Below are 19,855 nucleotides of genomic sequence, written 5' to 3'. Positions count from 1 at the left end.
TGTTTCCCAAATAATTGACTCCCCTACTACCTGCACCTTTCTGGCCTGCCCTGCACTTCTGTTTTCCCCCTTACTCAAGCAGACACTCCCACGGCTTACTGAGTCTATCTGTTCAAAGATTGCATAAAAGTAGCAAGATGTACATTAGATGACATTGCCTAAAATGGAGCTGATTTTACTAATAAGTAGGGTTGAGCGAAACGGGTCGTTCATTTTCAAAAGTCGCCGACTTTTGGCAAAGTCGGGTTTCATGAAACCCGATCCGACCCCTGTGCGGGGTCGGCCATGCGGTACGCGACTTTCGTGCCAAAGTCGCGTTTCATTGACGCGAAAAGCGCCATTTCTCAGCCAATGAAGGTGAACGCAGAGTGTGGGCAGCGTGATGACATAGGTCCTGGTCCCCACCATCTTAGAGAAGGGCATTGCAGTGACTGGCTTGCTGTCTGCGGCGTCACAGGGGCTATAAAGGGGCGATCCCGCCGACCGCCATCTCACTGCTGCTGATCTGAGCTTAGGGAGAGGTTGCTGCCGCTTCGTCAGAAGCAGGGATAGCGTTAGGCAGGGTCCATTAACCACCAAACTGCTTGTGCTGTAGCGATTTCCACTGTCCAACACCACCTTCGGTGTGCAGGGACAGTGGAAGCTACATTTTTTTTTTTTTTCCTCAGCGCTGTAGCTCATTGGGCTGCCCTAGAAGGCTCCCTGATAGCTGCATTGCTGTGTATATGCCACTGTGCAAACCAACTGCTTTTTTCAAAGCACATATCCTCTTGTTCCTTCCTTTCTGCACAGCTATCTTTTTTGTTTGTCCACACTTTTTATTTAATTTGTGCATCAGTCCACTCCTTATTGCTGCCTGCCATACCTGGCTGAGATTACTGCAGGGAGATAGTAATTGTAGGACAGTCCCTGTTTTTTTTTTGTGGGAGATTAAGATTGGCATTTCTGCTAGAGTGCCATCCCTGTGTGTGCCATCTCTCACTCAGTGGGCCATAGAAAGCCTATTTATTTTTTTGCTTGATTTGGATTCTAAAATCTACCTGAAAAAAAATCACTACATCAATCAGTGGGAGAAAAATATTGGCCTCAGGGCTTGTGTGCCACTCCTGACTCCTGTGTGTGCCATCTCTCACTCAGTGGGCCATAAAAAGCCTTTTTTTATTATTTGGTTTCTAAATTGTCCCTGAAAAAATCATTTTATCTTATTTGGTTTCTAAAGTCTCCCTGAAAAAAAAAAAAAAAATTAAATAAAACAGTGGGAGATTAATATTGCCCTTTCTGCTTGTGTGCCAGTCTTGACTCCTGGGTGTGCCATCTCTCTCTCTCAAATTGTGGGCCATAGAAAGCCTATTTATTTTTTTGCTTGATTTGGGTTCTAAAATCTACCTGAAAAAAAATCACTACATCAATCAATGGGAGAAAAATATTGGCCTCAGGGCTTGTGTGCCACTCCTGACTCCTGTGTGTGCCATCTCTCACTCAGTGGGCCATAGAAAGCCTATTTATTTTTTTGCTTGATTTGGGTTCTAAAATCTACCTGAAAAAAAATCACTACATCAATCAGTGGGAGAAAAATATTGGCCTCAGGGCTTGTGTGCCACTCCTGACTCCTGTGTGTGCCATCTCTCACTCAGTGGGCCATAGAAAGCCTATTTATTTTTTTGCTTGATTTGGGTTCTAAAATCTACCTGAAAAAAAATCACTACATCAATCAGTGGGAGAAAAATATTGGCCTCAGGGCTTGTGTGCCACTCCTGACTCCTGTGTGTGCCATCTCTCACTCAGTGGGCCATAGAAAGCCTATTTATTTTTTTGCTTGATTTGGGTTCTAAAATCTACCTGAAAAAAAATCACTACATCAGTCAGTGGGAGAAAAATATTGGCCTCAGGGCTTGTGTGCCACTCCTGACTCCTGTGTGTGCCATCTCTCACTCAGTGGGCCATAGAAAGCCTATTTTTTTTATTATTTGGTTTCTAAAGTCTCCCTGAAAAAATCATTTTATCTTATTTGGTTTCTAAAGTCTCCCTGAAAAAAATAAAAATAAATAAAACAGTGGGAGATTAATATTGACATTTGTGCTTGAGTGACAGTCCTGCGTGTGTGGCATCTCTGTGATTTGGTGCCACAGAAAACAGAGTGTGTAACATTGGGCCTGATTTTCCTTGTGGTCTCATCAACCTGTAAAGGGATATTGAAATCATACTGAAGTTATAGCTCACCGTGTAAGTTGTTTGACAGCAACAAATAAAGTTACTTTGGTTAAGTTTTTAAAACAATGAGGAAGTCTGGTGCAAGAGGTCGTGGCCGTGGGCGTTCATTGTCAGCTGGTAATGATGGTAGTGGTAGTGGAGCATCAGGTGGTCGTGGGGATAAAAATATTACACCTAAGTCTGGAGCTGTGGAGACAGGTTTGTCGTCTGGCTACACAAGGCCTCGAACGCTCTCTTTTCTGGGAGTAGGAAAACCGCTTTTAAAGCCGGAGCAGCAACAGCAAGTTTTGGCTTACCTTGCAGACTCAGCCTCTAGCTCTTTTGCCTCCTCTTCTGAAACTGGTAAATGTAAAAACAGCGCGTCGCTTGTGGATGTTCACGGTCAGGGACAAGTCGCTTCCTTGTCCTCTTCAGCAAAAACAACAACAAGAGAGAAGGATGCAGCAGGCGACACAACGGGTTACTCCATGGAGCTCTTTACACATACCGTCCCTGGCTTAGAAAGTGAAACACTTAACAGGCCATGCCCATTACAAGTAGATTCTGACATGGAGTACACTGATGCACAGCCACAGCCAGAGTACTATGCTGCTCCTTTGACTCAGTTCACAACATTGCCCTCTCAGGGTACTGATCCACAATCAGACCCTGATGAGACTATGTTGCCCCGCCACGAACGCTATACCACCGACCGACACGGTGACACAGACGAAGTTGCACACGAGCTCGAAGAGGAGGTAATAGATGACCCAGTTGTTGACCCCGATTGGCAGCCATTGGGGGAACAGGGTGCAGGCGGCAGTAGTTCAGAAGCAGAGGTGGAGGAGGGGCCGCAGCAGGTATCAACATCGCAACAGGTTCCATCTGTCGGTCCCGTATCTGGGCCAAAACGCGTGTCAAAGCCAAAACCTGTTGGAGGACAGCGTGGCCATCCGGTTAAAGTTCAGTCTGCAATCCCTGAAAAGGGATCCGATGCTAGGAAGAGTGCAGTCTGGCATTTTTTTAAACAACATCCAATTGATCAGCGAAAAGTCATCTGTCAAAAATGTTCAACTAGCTTAAGCAGAGGTCAGAATCTGAAAAGTCTCAATACTAGTTGCATGCATAGACACTTAACCACCATGCATTTTCAAGCCTGGACTAACTACCAAACGTCCCTTAAGGTTGTAGCACCCTCGGCCAATGAAGCTAGTCAGCAACGCAACATCCCTTCCATCACTGTAAGGCCACCATTTTCCGCACCACCGGCAGTATCTGTGCAGGTTTCTTTGCCAGCCAAAAGCAGTCAGGGTCAGGGAATCACCAGTTTTGTAGGAGGAAATATTGCATCTAGGGCACCGGTGGAAACAATACCGTCTCCAACCGTCTCTCAGTCTGCCATGTCCACCGGCACACCCGAAAGTTCCACGATCTCCAGCTCTCCAGTCCAGCTCACCCTACATGAGACTCTGGTTAGAAAAAGGAAGTACTTATCCTCGCATCCGCGTACACAGGGTTTTAACGCCCACATAGCTAGACTAATCTCGTTAGAGATGATGCCCTACCGGTTAGTTGAAAGCGAAGCTTTCAAAGCCCTGATGGAGTACGCTGAACCCCGATACGAGCTACCCAGTCGACACTTTTTTGCCAGAAAAGCCATCCCAGCCCTGCACCAGCATGTTAAACAGCGCATCGTCCATGCACTCAGGCAATCTGTGAGTACAAAGGTGCACCTGACTACAGATGCATGGACCAGTAGGCATGGCCAGGGACATTATGTGTCCATCACGGCACACTGGGTGAATGTGGTGGATGCAGGGTCCACAGGGGACATCAATTTCGGGACAGTTGTGCCTAGCCCACGGTCTAGGAAACAGTTGGCTGTAGGCGTTCGCACCCCCTCCTCCTCCTCCTCGTCCTCCTGCAGAAGCGACAGCTCTTCCACAGACCGCAGTCGGCCAACCACTCCATCGGCAGATGACACTGTTGCACACCAGTGGTCCCATTATGGGCCAGCTACTGGCAAGCGTCAGCAGGCTGTATTGGCTATGAAGTGTTTGGGCGACAACAGACACACCGCGGAAGTTCTGTCCGAGTTCTTGCAACAAGAAACGCAGTCGTGGCTGGGCACAGTAGATCTTGAGGCAGGCAAGGTAGTGAGTGATAACGGAAGGAATTTCATAGCTGCCATCTCCCTTTCCCAACTGAAACACATTCCTTGCCTGGCTCACACCTTAAACCTGGTGCTGCAGTGCTTATTGAAAACTTATCCTGGGTTCTCCGACCTGCTCCTCAAAGTGCGTGGACTTGGCTCACATATCCGACGTTCGCCTGTACACTCCAGCCGTATGCAGACCTATCAGCGGTCTTTGAACCTTCCCCAGCATCGCCTAATCATAGACGTTGCAACAAGGTGGAACTCAACACTGCACATGCTTCAGAGACTGTGCCAACAGAGGCGGGCTGTTATGTTTTTGTTGGAGGATACACATACACGGGCAGGCAGTAGGATGGCAGACATGGAGTTGTCAGGTGTGCAGTGGTCGAAGATACAAGACATGTGTCAAGTCCTTCAGTGTTTTGAGGAATGCACACGGCTGGTTAGTGCAGACAACGCCATAATAAGCATGAGCATCCCCCTAATGTGTCTGCTGATGCAAAGTTTGACGCACATAAAGGATCAGGCGTCTGCACCAGAGGAAGAGGAAAGCCTTGATGACAGTCAGCCATTGTCTAGTCAGGGCAGTGTACAGGACGAGTTAGCGGGCGAAGAGGAGGTGGAGGACGAGGAGGATGATGGGGATGAGTATATTTTTAATGAGGAAGCTTTCCCGGGGGCACTGGAAATTGGTTGCGTGGCAAGGCCGGGTTCTGGTTTTTTGAGGGACACAAGGGACGTAGATTTGCCTGAAACTGCCCCTCAACCAATCACAACCGGAGATTTGACAACTGGAACTTTGGCCCACATGGCGGATTATGCCTTACGTATCCTAAAAAGGGACACACGCATTACGAAAATGATGAACGATGACGATTACTGGTTGGCCTGCCTCCTTGATCCACGCTATAAAGGCAAATTGCTAAATATTATGCCACATGAGAACTTGGAACTAATATTAGCAACCAAACAATCAACTCTTGTTGACCGTTTGCTTCAGGCATTCCCAGCACACAGCGCACGTGATCGTTCTCACACGAGCTCCAGGGGCCAGCAGACTAGGAGTGTTAGGGGTGCACACATCAGAAGTGGCGTTGGACAGAGGGGTTTTCTGACCAGGTTGTGGAGTGATTTTGCTATGACCGCAGACAGGACAGGTACTGCTGCATCAATTGAAAGTGACAGGAGACAACATTTGTCCAGTATGGTTACTAACTATTTTTCATCCCTTATCGATGTTCTCCCTCAACCGTCATTCCCATTTGATTACTGGGCATCCAAATTAGACACCTGGCCTGAATTGGCAGAATATGCATTGCAGGAGCTTGCTTGCCCGGCAGCTAGTGTCCTATCAGAAAGAGTATTCAGTGCTGCAGGTTCAATATTAACCGAAAAAAGGACTCGTCTGGCTACCCAAAATGTTGATGATCTAACATTCATTAAAATGAACCACAACTGGATTTCGAAATCTTTTGCCCCACCTTGCCCGGCCGACACCTAGCTTTCCTATGAAAAGCTCTTGCCTGTGGACTACTGTGAATTACTTTTCTAATGTCTAATTTGCTGCAGCTGATTGTCCAGCATACGACATGTTTACACCTCCCTAAATGGCCAAACTCCCCACACGGGGCCGTGGTATCGTGACTTGGCGCAAGCACCCGTGAGACTGCTGTTTGTCTGAAGAGGTGGGTGTGCTCGCTTTTGGTCGACGGCATTGCTACTGGGTCCCTCATAGTACAATAAAGTGTCTCTGGCGGTGGTGGTGCGCACCCAACGTCAGACACACTGTTGTAACATGAGGGGCCCTGGGCCTGTACCGCCGGCCACAAGAGAGTTCACCCACCCCCAGGTCAAACATTGCTCTACCACTTCCACAGTTATCTCTCACACTTCCACCAATGTTTAGTCTATGCGCTGACATCCTTCCATACCTGCCACTGATAATACCATTGTGTTGACATGTATGATGGTACTTAACATAGTCAGGGGCAGTGTCCTCTATTTACCACAGTAAATACTTTGCGCTAAATTAGTAGGTCTGAAACAACGCAGAGGATCCCACCCCTGAACCTAATGATTGCACCCTTTAGTGTTTTTGTTTTGTTTTAATGCGAGACATTCACATTTATTTGTTGTTTTGGACTACTAACTGGCAGACACTCATTACAATCGGCCTCCGTTGACCAGACCACTGCTGCCCGTGTACTCCTGGAACCAATTATAAAGTGCCTACAGCCAGCCCATTTTTTTATGTTAGGCCTTCGAAGCCTGTATGCGGTCCCTCCTTCCACTAGGCCTCCACTGACCAGACCACTGCTGCCCGTGTACCCCTGGAACCTATTTTACAGTGCATAGAGCCTGCCCATTTTATTATGTTAGGCCTTCGAAGCCTGTCTGCGGTCCCTCCTTCCACTAGGCCTCCACTGACCAGACCACTGCTGCCCGTGTACCCCTGGAACCTATTTTACAGTGCATAGAGCCTGCCCATTTTATTATGTTAGGCCTTCGAAGCCTGTCTGCGGTCCCTCCTTCCACTAGGCCTCCACTGACCAGACCACTGCTGCCCGTGTACCCCTGGAACCTATTTTACAGTGCATAGAGCCTGCCCATTTTATTATGTTAGGCCTTCGAAGCCTGTCTGCGGTCCCTCCTTCCACTAGGCCTCCACTGACCAGACCACTGCTGCCCGTGTACCCCTGGAACCAATTATAAAGTGCCTACAGCCAGCCCATTTTATTATGTTAGGCCTTCGAAGCCTGTCTGCGGTCCCTCCTTCCACTAGGCCTCCACTGACCAGACCACTGCTGCCCGTGTACCCCTGGAACCTATTTTACAGTGCATAGAGCCTGCCTATTTTATTATGTTAGGCCTTCGAAGCCTGTCTGCGGTCCCTCCTTCCACTAGGCCTCCACTGACCAGACCACTGCTGCCCGTGTACCCCTGGAACCAATTATAAAGTGCCTACAGCCAGCCCATTTTATTATGTTAGGCCTTCGAAGCCTGTCTGCGGTCCCTCCTTCCACTAGGCCTCCACTGACCAGACCACTGCTGCCCGTGTACCCCTGGAACCTATTTTACAGTGCATAGAGCCTGCCCATTTTATTATGTTAGGCCTTCGAAGCCTGTCTGCGGTCCCTCCTTCCACTAGGCCTCCACTGACCAGACCACTGCTGCCCGTGTACCCCTGGAACCTATTTTACAGTGCATAGAGCCTATTTTTTTATTTTATTTAATATTAATAAAGCCATGATGGACTACGCTGTACCACGCTATGAGCTACCCAGTTGACAATTCTTTTGCGAGAAAAGCCATCCCACCCCTCCACCAGCATGTTAAAGACCACATTGTCCTTGCATTCTGTCAATCTGTGAGTCCAAAGGTACACCTGACAACAGACACATGGACCTGTAGGCATGGCCACGGAAGGTTACGTGTCCTTTGTGGCGCAATGGGTTAATGTATTGGATGCATGGTCCACACAGGGGACAGCCTGGTAAGTCTGTCTGCAGTCCCTAATTCAAGTTGTCCTCAAATGAATAAATCTGAGCTTCCACCTTCTGGCTCTCATTAAGTGCTGTTTTTTAAAAGATTGTTGGTTCCGGCCTACTAACGGTGTCTGCCCCTGCCTGGTGTTGTCCTCAACTAAATAAAGCTGAGCTTCTACCTTCTGGCTCTGATTAAGCTATTTTTTTTTTTTTAATTGCTGGATGGGGCCTAATACCTCTGTTTGCTGCTCCCTGGTGTTTGTCCTCCACTGAACAAAGCTGAGCTTCTACCTTCTGGCTCTCATTAAGTGCTGTTTTTTAAAAGATTGTTGGTTCCGGCCTACTAACGGTGTCTGCCCCTGCCTGGTGTTGTCCTCCACTGAACAAAGCTGAGCTTCCACCTTCTGGCTCTCTTTAAGTGCTGTGTTTTTAAAAATAGGTGGTTATGGGCCTACTAACGGTGTCTGCCCCTGCCTGGTGTTGTCCTCCACTGAACAAAGCTGAGCTTCAACCTTCTGGCTTTTGGCCTACAGTAGCAAATATTAAACTGCATTTGGCCTATTAGTGTGTTTGGGCCCTTAAAACAGTGTCTGCTGCTCCTGGGTTTGCTACTCCACTCAACAAAGCAATGCCGCCAGTTTAGTCCTGTTACCAATTTTGAACTGCATTTAGCCTACTTTATTCTTTGGCCCTATATCTGTTTCCTCCTCATCCTGCCCATTCCCCAGCCACTGCTAGATGAGTCTGCTGGTACATTGACCTAGACCACTACATTCCCCTTGCACTCTACACAGCCAGAATCTGACCCTGCTGAAAGTAAGGTTCCCCTTCCCGCATGTTATACCACCTTACACAGGGACAAAGAGGAAGGTGCAGATGAAAGTGCAGGTTCCTTCAACAGGTGGGGGGGGGGCATACTCGTTGGCGACGTCACTGGCACAGGTCTCCTGGCCTCCACTCACTGCAGACTATGCTTCCCCATTGACTTGCATTGGGTTTCGTGTTTCGGTCGATCCCCGACTTTTCGCGATAATCGGCCGACTGCACTCGACTCGACTCTGGACAAAGTCTGGTTTCACAAAACCCGACTCGATCTTTAAAAAATGAAAGTCGCTCAACCCTACTAGTAAGGATTGCAAAAATTCAGGAAAACATACAAGTAAAAACATCTGCGATCTGGAAAAAATGGGCATTCCTTTTCATACAATGTAACAAAAACTGGGTCTTTATTTACAGAGTACTGTCTAAAAGGAGAAACTGACATTATTGCCCACAGCAACCATTCAAAGTTCAGCTCTCATTTTTTAACCCCTTAATGACCGTCAATGCATCTTTTAACTGACCTGAGATATAAAAGAATAGCATCCAGATACAGGTGACAATCTAGCAGCTGTCGGCTGTACACTATATCTGACAACTCTCTGCATCAGCCACGATCCGTGTTGACACCGTCCATATCTGTTTAACCCCTTAGATGCTGCTGTCAATAATGACTATATCATATAAAGGGTTAACAGAGTGTGGGGGCTTCCTCTTTATCCCCGTTGGCACCCAAAATCATGATTGTCTGATCCTGATGTTTGCCATGGCTGTTCACGACCAAATAGCGGCCTTAGAGTCTGCTACCTATAGCGGCCTGTTCAGAAGTTAGGGCCATTTAGGTGGTAAAAATACACTTTTTCATTCCTGTTATGTCACTTTGCATTAATTCCTGAAAAGCACCTGAATTGTTAATAAACTACCCGACAGCAGTTTTCAATATGCCAGGGGGTGCTATTTTTTAAATGGTATCACTTTTTGGGGTTTTCCGAAATATAGGACCCATAAAGTCACTTCAAACATGGATAGGTCTCTAAAAAAATACATTATGTAGATTTTCATGAAAAAATGAAAAATTGCTGCTACATTTTAAACCTCCTAAAAGGCTAACAAAATAAAATAACATTTTACAAATGGTACTGATGTAAAGCAGACATGAGGGGAATGTTATTTATTAATATTTTTCTGTGGTATGACTATTTGGATTAAAGGGATATTCGTTCAAAGTTTGAAAATTGCTAATTTTTTTTACATTTGTCAAAGTTTTTATATTTTTTGTAAATAAACAAACATAACCTAAATTTACCATTATCATAAAGTATAATGTGTCACTAAAAAAACAGTCTCAAAATCACTGGGATTTGTTGAAGAATTCCAGAGATATTTCCATGGAAAGTGACTCTGGTCAGATTTTAAAAATTTGGGAACTTGATTCCAGCTCACCCAGTTTCTTTATGCTCATCCACCTGGGGCTCACACACTGGCCTCGCCCTGGCCTCACATCAAGGAAAATAGAAAAATTGGAGTCCGGCTCACCAGGACTGGATTTTCCTTTTCTTTTTCAAAAGAAAATATAGTGCGTACAAAAGAAAAATTTACATGGTCGACATGACCCCGTCAACTGCACTAGGCAGTCTTACTGATGACTAGTTGAGCCGGACTCCAATTTTTTTCTACTTTCTTTAAAAATGTGGCCCTGTCACTAAGGGGTTAAACATCTCTGGTAAAATGAAAGTTACACTGTGATTGGTTGCTATGGACAAAAAAGACATAGGACAGCACACGTAGGAAAATATATCGATAACACTTACAGAACTAGGGGATGGATGATTATAAACCAAAATACAGAGTGGTGGGGTCGTAGAACAATTAATTTCCTTGATATACTAGAAGCTGTGGACAGCACCATGTTACTGCCTATTAGCTCTTCTTCAGGAGCCATTAGCAGACCACAGAACAGTTTGGAGGGGTTGCTAACGTTATCAGTACATGGCGGAGAGCAGCATGCCTGAAAAAGTAGGTTTTTGTGGGATATATAGTCTACATTGGTCGCATGTCAGCACTGAAGCACGGCCTACTTCACACTGAGCAGACAGACGCAGTTATAGAGGAGGAAAAAAAATAGCCAGTGAGTATCTGAAGGCATGGCTGTGGTTACTTTAGAGTTATTATAATAATGGAAGTTTGAAAAATATAATATATTCTGGAATCACCCCTTTAAGACAAACCACACTGTAACAGGCTGGATGGTGGAACCACTATGCCGAGGACCAAGGAAAGCCTAGAGTAGCGGAACTTGGTGTCTCACCAAAGGAGGTGGGACCAGGTGGTATACCAGGACTGACCTTGGGTATATGGCAGCTGATTCCCAAGGGATGGGTAGCAAGGATGGCCCGGAGGAAGGAATAGTAAATGCAGGCAGGCACTGTAGGAATATGAGAACCATGGATACAGACCGGACTGACTGATGTACAGAGATATACTGGCAGTTGTGTGCAGGAGCGGCTGGTGAACAGATTTGCACTGGCAGGTGCGGACTGGACCAGTTGATGCAGAGTTGAGCTCTGGCAGATGCGTGTGGGACCGACTGATGTACAGATTTCCACTGGCAGGTATGTGTAGGACTGGCTGATATGGAGATGAGCACTGGCAGGTATGTGTGGAACTGTCTGAGCACTAGCAAGAGCGGACTGGTAGACAGGCAGGTGGGTTCGGCTGATAGACAGGCAGGCACGGCTGATAGACAGGAAGGTATACAGGAATACGAGCACTGGGACCTGAGAACTGACAAGAGTGTTTTTAGGAACAAACTTACTACATTGCACAGGCACCTCCCTTGGGTGGAGGTGCCTTAAATAATAAGTGTCCACAGCCATTGGCTGGGGACACTTCAGGATTCTGCACCCTAAGCACAGTGCCTGGGGATCTGCTTGTGATGTGCGAACCTGGTCATCGGCAGCCGGAGCAGGAAGTATGGGAAAGAGGCTGCAGTGGTGAGTAACTCAATGTCTCTGCCGGGGCAGAAGGCAAAGCTACAAACACTATAGATAAATCTCTAGGCACTTGGCTTTTCAGTCACTTTTAAAAATACTTTCTTGTCCTTTGCTGCAATACAGTCTGTAATTTCCTCAGAAAAAGGAAAAAGTGCAAAATTTTTAATGAAACCCAATTGTAATATTTATTTTTTTTTCTCCTAAATCATGCATTTTAGTGAAAAATATAAATCACTTAAGGTATCCATATCCTCTTTTTTACAAGGTATCCATATCCTCTTTCACTCTTAACTGCCATAGAAAGATCAGTTGACATGTACTGTATGTTAAAGGGAACCTGTTGCCAGGTTTTTACTACATAAAGTAAGGCCAGCACCTGTAAGCCCTATGTGACAGCATTCTAGAATGCTGTCTATATGTCTCCAATGCGCTCTCTATAAAACAAAAAATAGCTTTTATTATACTCATCTATGGAGTTGTCCGTTCTGATGGGCGTCACTGTTCTTGATATGGCGCCTCCTCTTTTCTTGCATCCTGAGGTTACCACGTTCTACGTCATCCAGACAGCGTGATCTGCATATTGCTTCTGTGCGCGCGCAGTTCTCTGACCTATCAGGGGCATAGCAAAGTATTGTAGTACGCATGCGCCGGCGCTCTTTAGCCTTTCCCCACATGCACATTACAGTACTTTACTACTTTTATGGCAGGGTTGAGAAGTGCGCTTGCACAGGAGTGCTATGCTGAGGACACTGTGTGGATGATGTAGAACACGTCATCCATACGAATCAAGAAGAGAGGAGGCGCCAGATCCAGAACAGCTATACCCATTCGACCGCACCATGCCGTAGGTGAATAGAATAAAAGCTTTTTTTTTTATGGAGAGCACATTGGGGACATATAGTAAGCATTCTACAATACTGTATATGAAGGCTTACAGGTGCTGGCCCTACTTTATATGGGAAATACCTGGTGACAGCTTCATACTCCAGCCCCAACTAAATCTACTGCTGTAAATATGTACGCTATTACATGTGTGACATCCTTGTCATATTTTGGTCTTAGATGTAGAATTACATGATATGCTTATATATTATATGTGGATTGTATTTAACGCATTTATGTTTTTTCTTTGCACAGTTTAATTAGATTTGGACCCAATAAAGAAGTTGCATAAATTCACACCTCAAACTTGATGGAATCAAAATGATGGAGCAGCCTATCAAAGATATACTTTTGGGTTCTCCAAAGTCTTCAGATCCTATGATGGTGGAGAAGCGTGCCAATGACTGCATCATTACAACTATTCCAAGAGTGAATGAAACCCAATTAACTGCAGCAACTGGTGGAGCAGAGCTATCTTGCTATCGTTGCACTATCCCTTTTGGAGTCGTTATTCTAATAGCAGGCATTGTAGTCACAGCCGTGGCTTATAGTTTCAACTCTCATGGATCCATTATCTCTGTCTTTGGGCTGGTCCTACTTTCTTCTGGACTTCTTCTGGTCTGCTCCAGTGCGTTGTGCTGGAAAATTAGGCAACGGAAAAAGAGAGCTAAAAGGAGAGAGAGCCAGACAGCATTAGTGGCAAACCAAAGGAGTTTATTTGCTTAATGGTGGAGGACATCTTGAATGATATGGACTGAAACTGGTCTGCATTGGTTGGACAGATTGGACATTTTTTTAACAATTGAGCTTTGGCATTTACAGTTAGGTCCATATATATTTGGACAGAGACAACATTTTTCTCATTTTGGTTATAGACATTACCACAATGAATTTTAAACAAAACAATTCAGATGCAGTTGAAGTTCAGACTTTCAGCTTTCATTTGAGGGTATCCACATTAAAATTGGATGAAGGGTTTAGGAGTTTCAGCTCCTTAACATGTGCCACCCTGTTTTTAAAGGGACCAAAAGTAATTGGACAGATTCAATAATTTTAAATAAAATGTTCATTTCTAGTACTTGGTTGAAAACCCTTTGTGGGCAATGACTGCCTGAAGTCTTGAACTCATGGACATCACCAGACGCTGTGTTTCCTCCTTTTTGATGCTCTGCCAGGCCTTCACTGCAGTGGTTTTCAGTTGCTGTTTGTTTGTGGGCCTTTCTGTCTGAAGTTTAGTCTTTAACAAGTAAAATGCATGCTCAATTGGGTTGAGATCAGGTGACTGACTTGGCCATTCAAGAATATTCCACTTCTTTGCTTTAATAAACTCCTGGGTTGCTTTGGCTTTATGTTTTGGGTCATTGTCCATCTGTAGTATGAAACGACGACCAATCAGTTTTGCTGCATTTGGCTGGATCTGAGCACACAGTATGGCTCTGAATACCTCAGAATTCATTTGGCTGCTTCTGTCCTGTGTCACATCATCAATAAACACTAGTGACCCAGTGCCACTGGCAGCCATGCATGCCCAAGCCATCACACTGCCTCCGCCGTGTTTTACAGATGATGTGGTATGCTTTGGATCATGAGCTGTACCAAGCCTTCGCCATACTTTTCTCTTTCCATCATTCTGGTAGAGGTTCATCTTGGTTTCATCTGTCCAAAGAATGTTCTTCCAGAACTGTGCTGGCTTTTTTAGATGTTTTTTAGCAAAGTCCAGTCTAGCCTTTTTATTCTTGACACTTATGAGTGGCTTGCACCGTGCAGTGAACACTCTGTATTTACTTTCATGCAGTCTTCTCTTCATGGTAGATTTGGATATTGATACGCCGACCTCCGGGAGAGTGTTGGTCACTTGGTTTGCTGTTGTGAAGGGGTTTTTCTTCACCATGGAGATTATTCTGCGATCACCCACCACTGTTGTCTTCCGTGGGCACCCAGGTCTTTTTGCATTGATGAGATCACCAGTGCTTTCTTTCCTTCTCAGGATGTACCAAACTGTACATTTTGCCACTCCTAATATTGTAGCAATTTCTCGGATGGGTTTTTTCTCTGTTTTCACAGCTTAAGAATGGCTTGTTTCACCTTCATGGAGAGCACTTTTGACCGCATGTTTACTTCATAGGAAAACCTTCCAAATGCAAGCACCACACCTCAAATCAACTCCAGACCTTTTATCTGCTTAGTTGAGAATGAGATAATGAAGGGATTGCCCACACCTGTCCATGAAATAGCCTTGGAGTCAATTGTCCAATTACTTTTGGTCCCTTTAAAAAACAGGGTGGCACAGGTTAAGGAGCTGAAACTCCTAAACTCTTCATCCAATTTTAATGTGGATACCCTCAAATGAAAGCTGAAAGTCTGAACTTCAACTGCATCTGAATTGTTTTGTTTAAAATTAAATTGTGGTAATGTCTATAACCAAAATGAGAAAAATGTTGTCTCTGTCCAAATATATATGGACCTAACTGTATTTATGCATTGAGCTGAGGTTGTGATGACTATGATAGGGTTCATTTTGACATTTAGGGTCAGTGCATTTCTCATACAGTTCCTGACATTGTGCCATGCAGGTTGGTTGTTATGAGGACTTTTGATTATAATAGCAATATTTGGTTGGTCGATTCAAATTTTCTTTATTCACCTATTCTGTAACCAGAGCAGCAATGTTAATGTTATGAACATACTTGCATTTTATTTCTATCCAGTGTTATATTCACTGTAGAGGCCAATGACCTCCTCAACGGGAGCATTTCTTGCCCAATAGTTGTCCATTTTTGCTGGAAAAATAGGACACACACATAGCCTAAGCTTACTTTGTTTTGTTAGGCAGGTTGTGATAGTAAGTCATTTTTTAATGTGGACTATAGTAAAGTAGCAGCAGCCATCGTGTTTTTGGATGTTGACTCCTCTGTTATAACTCAAACCACATTAAACTGAAATCAATAAGGGGAACTGCACATGAATAATGTAATAATAGTTGTAAAGATGTTAGAAGCCTATTAGATGTATCATTGGATTACAATTACATCCTAATGAGTGATTCATGACTAATTTGCACAAATATACTTACAGACACTAGTCATAATAATTATATTAAGCCTAGAGTTGATACACGGTATTAAAAATGAATATATATTATCTGCACAGGAACATACTTGTGAAGTGTGCGAATCTCAGCTACGAGGGTTTGGCAATATACGCATACTATTCTAATATTATAAAAAAATATTCTAAGTAGCGAGACTTACACAGAAGAGATATTTCAGGTAGGATCTAATATATTATGCAGTCACAACTTCTTTGTATTTCCAATTGTCCCCTTGTGACTTTCAATTACCAAGTGCAAACGTTAGAAGCAAGAACCAGAAAACCTCAAGTTGTAGGTAATCCCCATGTAGATGCTTCATCTCTATTGTCATTATTTTACTAAACCTATTGGCAAATTTGGATGACATTTCAGCATAATCATACTGTGTAATAACTAGGATATTGACTGTGGAAGGAAAATGGCAAAATTAATATGGGTCCAACCACAACTTCAGCCTCCCCACCTGCCCTCGTTCCTCTGCTAGAGCTGTTCCTCAGAAAGTAATAGATTCTATGATGGGGTAAGCTGAATCGTATAGTACGATTGATTTTTCATTAACCTCCTTTTCCTTTCTGCCCCTTTACCTATGCGATCTTCAAATTGGCACGTGCGTAATTTTTTCAAAATTGATAGAAAATTGGTATTATAGTCCTACAGTAACGACTTGGAAGAATTCTCCATAGTGTCATATTTCATGAGTGAATCAAATATACGGTAGCTCACTATGCAAGACGGCAGACATTTAGTTGATATTGTAAAATTATTTTTAATAAATCTTATCTGAAAGAACCTATGAATGTCCCTAGTTTTCATGTAACCCAACTTGTACAGGATTTTCAAAGCTAATGAAAATACTGTTATTTTATTGACTTCTAAAAGGGAAACAGTTAATGTTAAAAAGTGGGAGGATTAGATGATCACTCTTGTATTCTATTTAACAGTAATCTGTCAGATAAAGCCTCCTAACCCGTCTATATGGGCAAGTAGGTCATATAAATCTGAATAAAATGATTCCTTGATATCTGCAATCTGAGGTCTTATTCCACAGAAATCTGTGTTTTTCTTAATATACTGTTAAGATCTATAGATCGGACACAGATCTTCATGAGAATGTGCCTCTAAATGAAAGAGGGAGTTCCTAGTGTGAGACATGTAATGACTCACTGTCTGCTTTCCCGATCTACATATTATACTGGTAATGCCCCCTCTTTCATTAATATTAAGTTCTGTAAACAGATTCTTTAGAAGATCTGTCATGCATTAGATCTTAACAGTTCATGTACATATTAAGGACAACATGGATTTCTCTGGAATAAGACATCTGATCGTAGATATCAAGGTATTGATTTAATCAACTTCCTATGACCTGCATGCCCATATAGACTGCTTATGAGGGTTGAACCTACTGACAGATTCCCTTTAATAGGTGTAACTTGAAGCTCCATAGCCCCTAATACAAAACTTTTCAATGGCCCCTCCAAGCATCATGTGGTGTCATACTGCGTAGTAAGGAGGATATTAGGCTTTATGTTGGCCTTCAAAAGCATTATGGGGTGTCTTCCTATGTAGTAATGGGGCCATAAGGCTTTATGTAGGCCTCCCCAAGCATCATGTGGTGTCCTACTATGTAGTAACGAGGCCATTAGACTTTAAGCGGGCCTCCAACAGCATTGTGGGGTGTCTTCCTATCTAGTAATGAGACCATAAGGCTTTAAGTGGGCCTCACCAAGCATCATGTGGTGTTCTAATATGTAGTAATTAAACCATTAGGTTTTAGGTGATCTTCCCCAAGCATCATGCTGATGTCCTTTTATTTAGTAGTGTATCTGCTGGACCTTATGTGGGCCTTCTCAAGTGGGTACTCCTGAAGCATTATGCTGGTGTCCTCCTAGGTAGTAATGTGGTTAATGGGCTTTATGTGCTCCTCTCCAAGTAGGCCATGCCCAAGCATCATACTGGTGTCCTTCTATGTAGGGGTAGGTCCATTGGGCTTTATTAGGCACCAGGGATTATAGACATTTGCAATTACTACGCTACCTATATTACATCCCTGTTATCTAACAGTTTTGGTCCAAGAGTAGAATGCCTTTAAACCTGTTCTTTGCAATATCTGTACATAGAATATATTATGAATTGTGTATAACAAGCTTTATTTCTCACTTGTAGAAACTCCCAGTGATGGCATATCTGGCAAACATTATAATTGCTTTTTTCTGTCTCCACAATTAATATGCATTCAGATGACTAATCGAAACGTTCAGCTTTGCAGATAATCAAAACTGTATCTGGGAAATCCAATGAAGGATGAAATGTCTGTAGCTGTAGCAATTATTCCATGAGACTAAATGTGCAACAAAGCTAATCTAGTGTCTGAAACATAGGTCTGAAATCAAATCTTGGATGTCAGTACTTCATTGTGCTGCAGTGAATGATATTGGTGGTACTTGTAGATTTTTTTTACTCATGTTGTATTTACAGTGTATTTAGATGGCTAATTGTAATTCTGTTTTGTCTTAAATGTGATTTATACTTAAATGTGTCACCTTTTTGTAAATTAACGATAAACTTATTCAACCTAGCACTTTTTGGTCTGTTTTTGTATGAGATATATGTTTTATTAAAAAATAGTGCTGCTATTAAAGCTGTGTTTTTTGTTCGGAATTAATGCATTTAAAATCTTTTCTTTGCAGGTTACCTTGTTGGTAATTTTAGAGGATTTTGTAGAAAATTTTGCTGCAACGCTTATTAAAAATTATGACATAATCTGCATGTGTTCCATGTCGATTATACATGGATCTTAACCCCTTCACCCTTGGGCAATTTTCCATTTTTCGTTTTCTCCTCCTCTTCTTCCAAGAGCCATAACTTTTTTATTTTTCCAACCATATAGCCATATGAGGGCTTGTTTTTTCGCGGGATGAGTTGTACTTTTCAATGACACCATTCATTCTGCTTCATAGTGTACTGGAAAACTGTAAGTGTGGTGAGATTGCAAAAAAAGTGCAATTTAACAATGGTTTTTGGGGTTCTTTACCATGCTCAATATATGATAAAACTGACCTAGCAATATGATTCTCTAGGTCAGTACAGCTATGCAGATACCATACATATATATTTTTTTAAGTGGTAAAAAAATTCAAAAATTTCAAAAAAACAATAATTTGCTTTTGTCCCCATTTTCGAAGTCCTGTAACATTCTCTTTTTTTGAGATCTGGAGCTGTGTGAACTCTTATTTTTTTGCGCCCTGAGCTGATGTTTTTATTGATACCATTTTGGCATAGATATGATGTGTTGATTTTATTGCAATTTGCGGTGACCAAAAAAAAAAAAGGAATTTTGGCATCTTGATTTTTTTTCTCGTTAAACTGTTTACCATTCAAATTAATTTATTTTATTTTTGATAGATCGGACATTTATACGCAGTGATACCAAATGTGTAGTTTTTTTTCTTCATTGTTTTATTTTTTATGGGGGCAAATTCAGGTGATTTGAATTTTTGTGTTTTTTTTATATTAATATTTTTTTAAACTTTTTTTTTTTGCTATATTAAATAGTCCCCTTAGCGGACTTGAAGTGTGCTATGCATAGCAGATATGTAAAAATCTGCTTAGGATTCCTTTCTCCACAAGAACTGCATTTTTACAAAAGAAACGTCTAGGAGGAAACAAAGACCAGTCCCTTTTTGTCCAGGGTTGAAAAGCCAACATTATAATGAGCTGCCGCTGTGTGAAATTTTAGGCTCCATCTCCATGTGTCAGCAATGGTAAAGGCCCTACATTAGTAGCCAAGATGCATGAACCTCCTTCTGATTAGCAAGCTATGAGAAGCATGACTGATGGCGGACTGTTGAAGATATACTAATAACAATTGGTCTGCTAAAAGACTGTAGCGGTAATCATGGAAAAAATGCTGCTTTTATAAAGTCTTTCCTATAGCTAAACATGAATCCTGCGGCTCTAGAGGAAAAAATAAACTCATAGGAAGTTCTCACTGTCATATCGCTTGTTCAAAAGAACAATTACATCCGACTTTCAACACAGCAATATCCACAGGTTGCTCAGCTTGATGTGCAAAATGAAATCAACAGGGATTTGTATGATCATGTGAAGACTGGTTAACTGTTTCCCGCTAAAGAACAACTGCAAAAATATTAGTATAGAAGTGCTACACTCATACCGTAGAGCTAGTTTATAAATTTGGTCAGCAATGTGCCAGGAGTTTGTGTCCTTGGTGTTC

At 43.0% G+C, this 19,855-nt stretch overlaps 1 protein-coding gene across 7 annotated transcripts in view; it reads left to right on the top strand.

The window, feature by feature from the left end:
• TMEM100 (transmembrane protein 100) overlaps positions 1-13,416 on the top strand; it is a 96,000-nt gene extending 82,584 nt beyond the window's left edge. For 4 of the 7 annotated variants that reach the window (XM_077257591.1, XM_077257588.1, XM_077257592.1 and 1 more), the window contains exon 3: positions 12,783-13,415. In XM_077257591.1, the coding sequence (XP_077113706.1) occupies positions 12,849-13,253 (405 nt within the window). In that variant the 5' untranslated portion in view covers positions 12,783-12,848 and the 3' untranslated portion in view covers positions 13,254-13,415. Of the gene's footprint in view, positions 1-12,782 lie in introns of all 7 variants that reach the window. The other 3 variants (XM_077257595.1, XM_077257594.1, XM_077257593.1) reach the window with 2 other exon arrangements.
• Positions 13,417-19,855: the final 6,439 nt, after the last annotated feature.

This window comes from Ranitomeya variabilis, chromosome 4, assembly GCF_051348905.1.
Source record: "Ranitomeya variabilis isolate aRanVar5 chromosome 4, aRanVar5.hap1, whole genome shotgun sequence".
Lineage (NCBI taxonomy): Eukaryota > Metazoa > Chordata > Amphibia > Anura > Dendrobatidae > Ranitomeya > Ranitomeya variabilis.
Note: the sequence above shows the minus strand (reverse complement) of the source record. Positions and strands in the feature narration are given on the sequence as shown.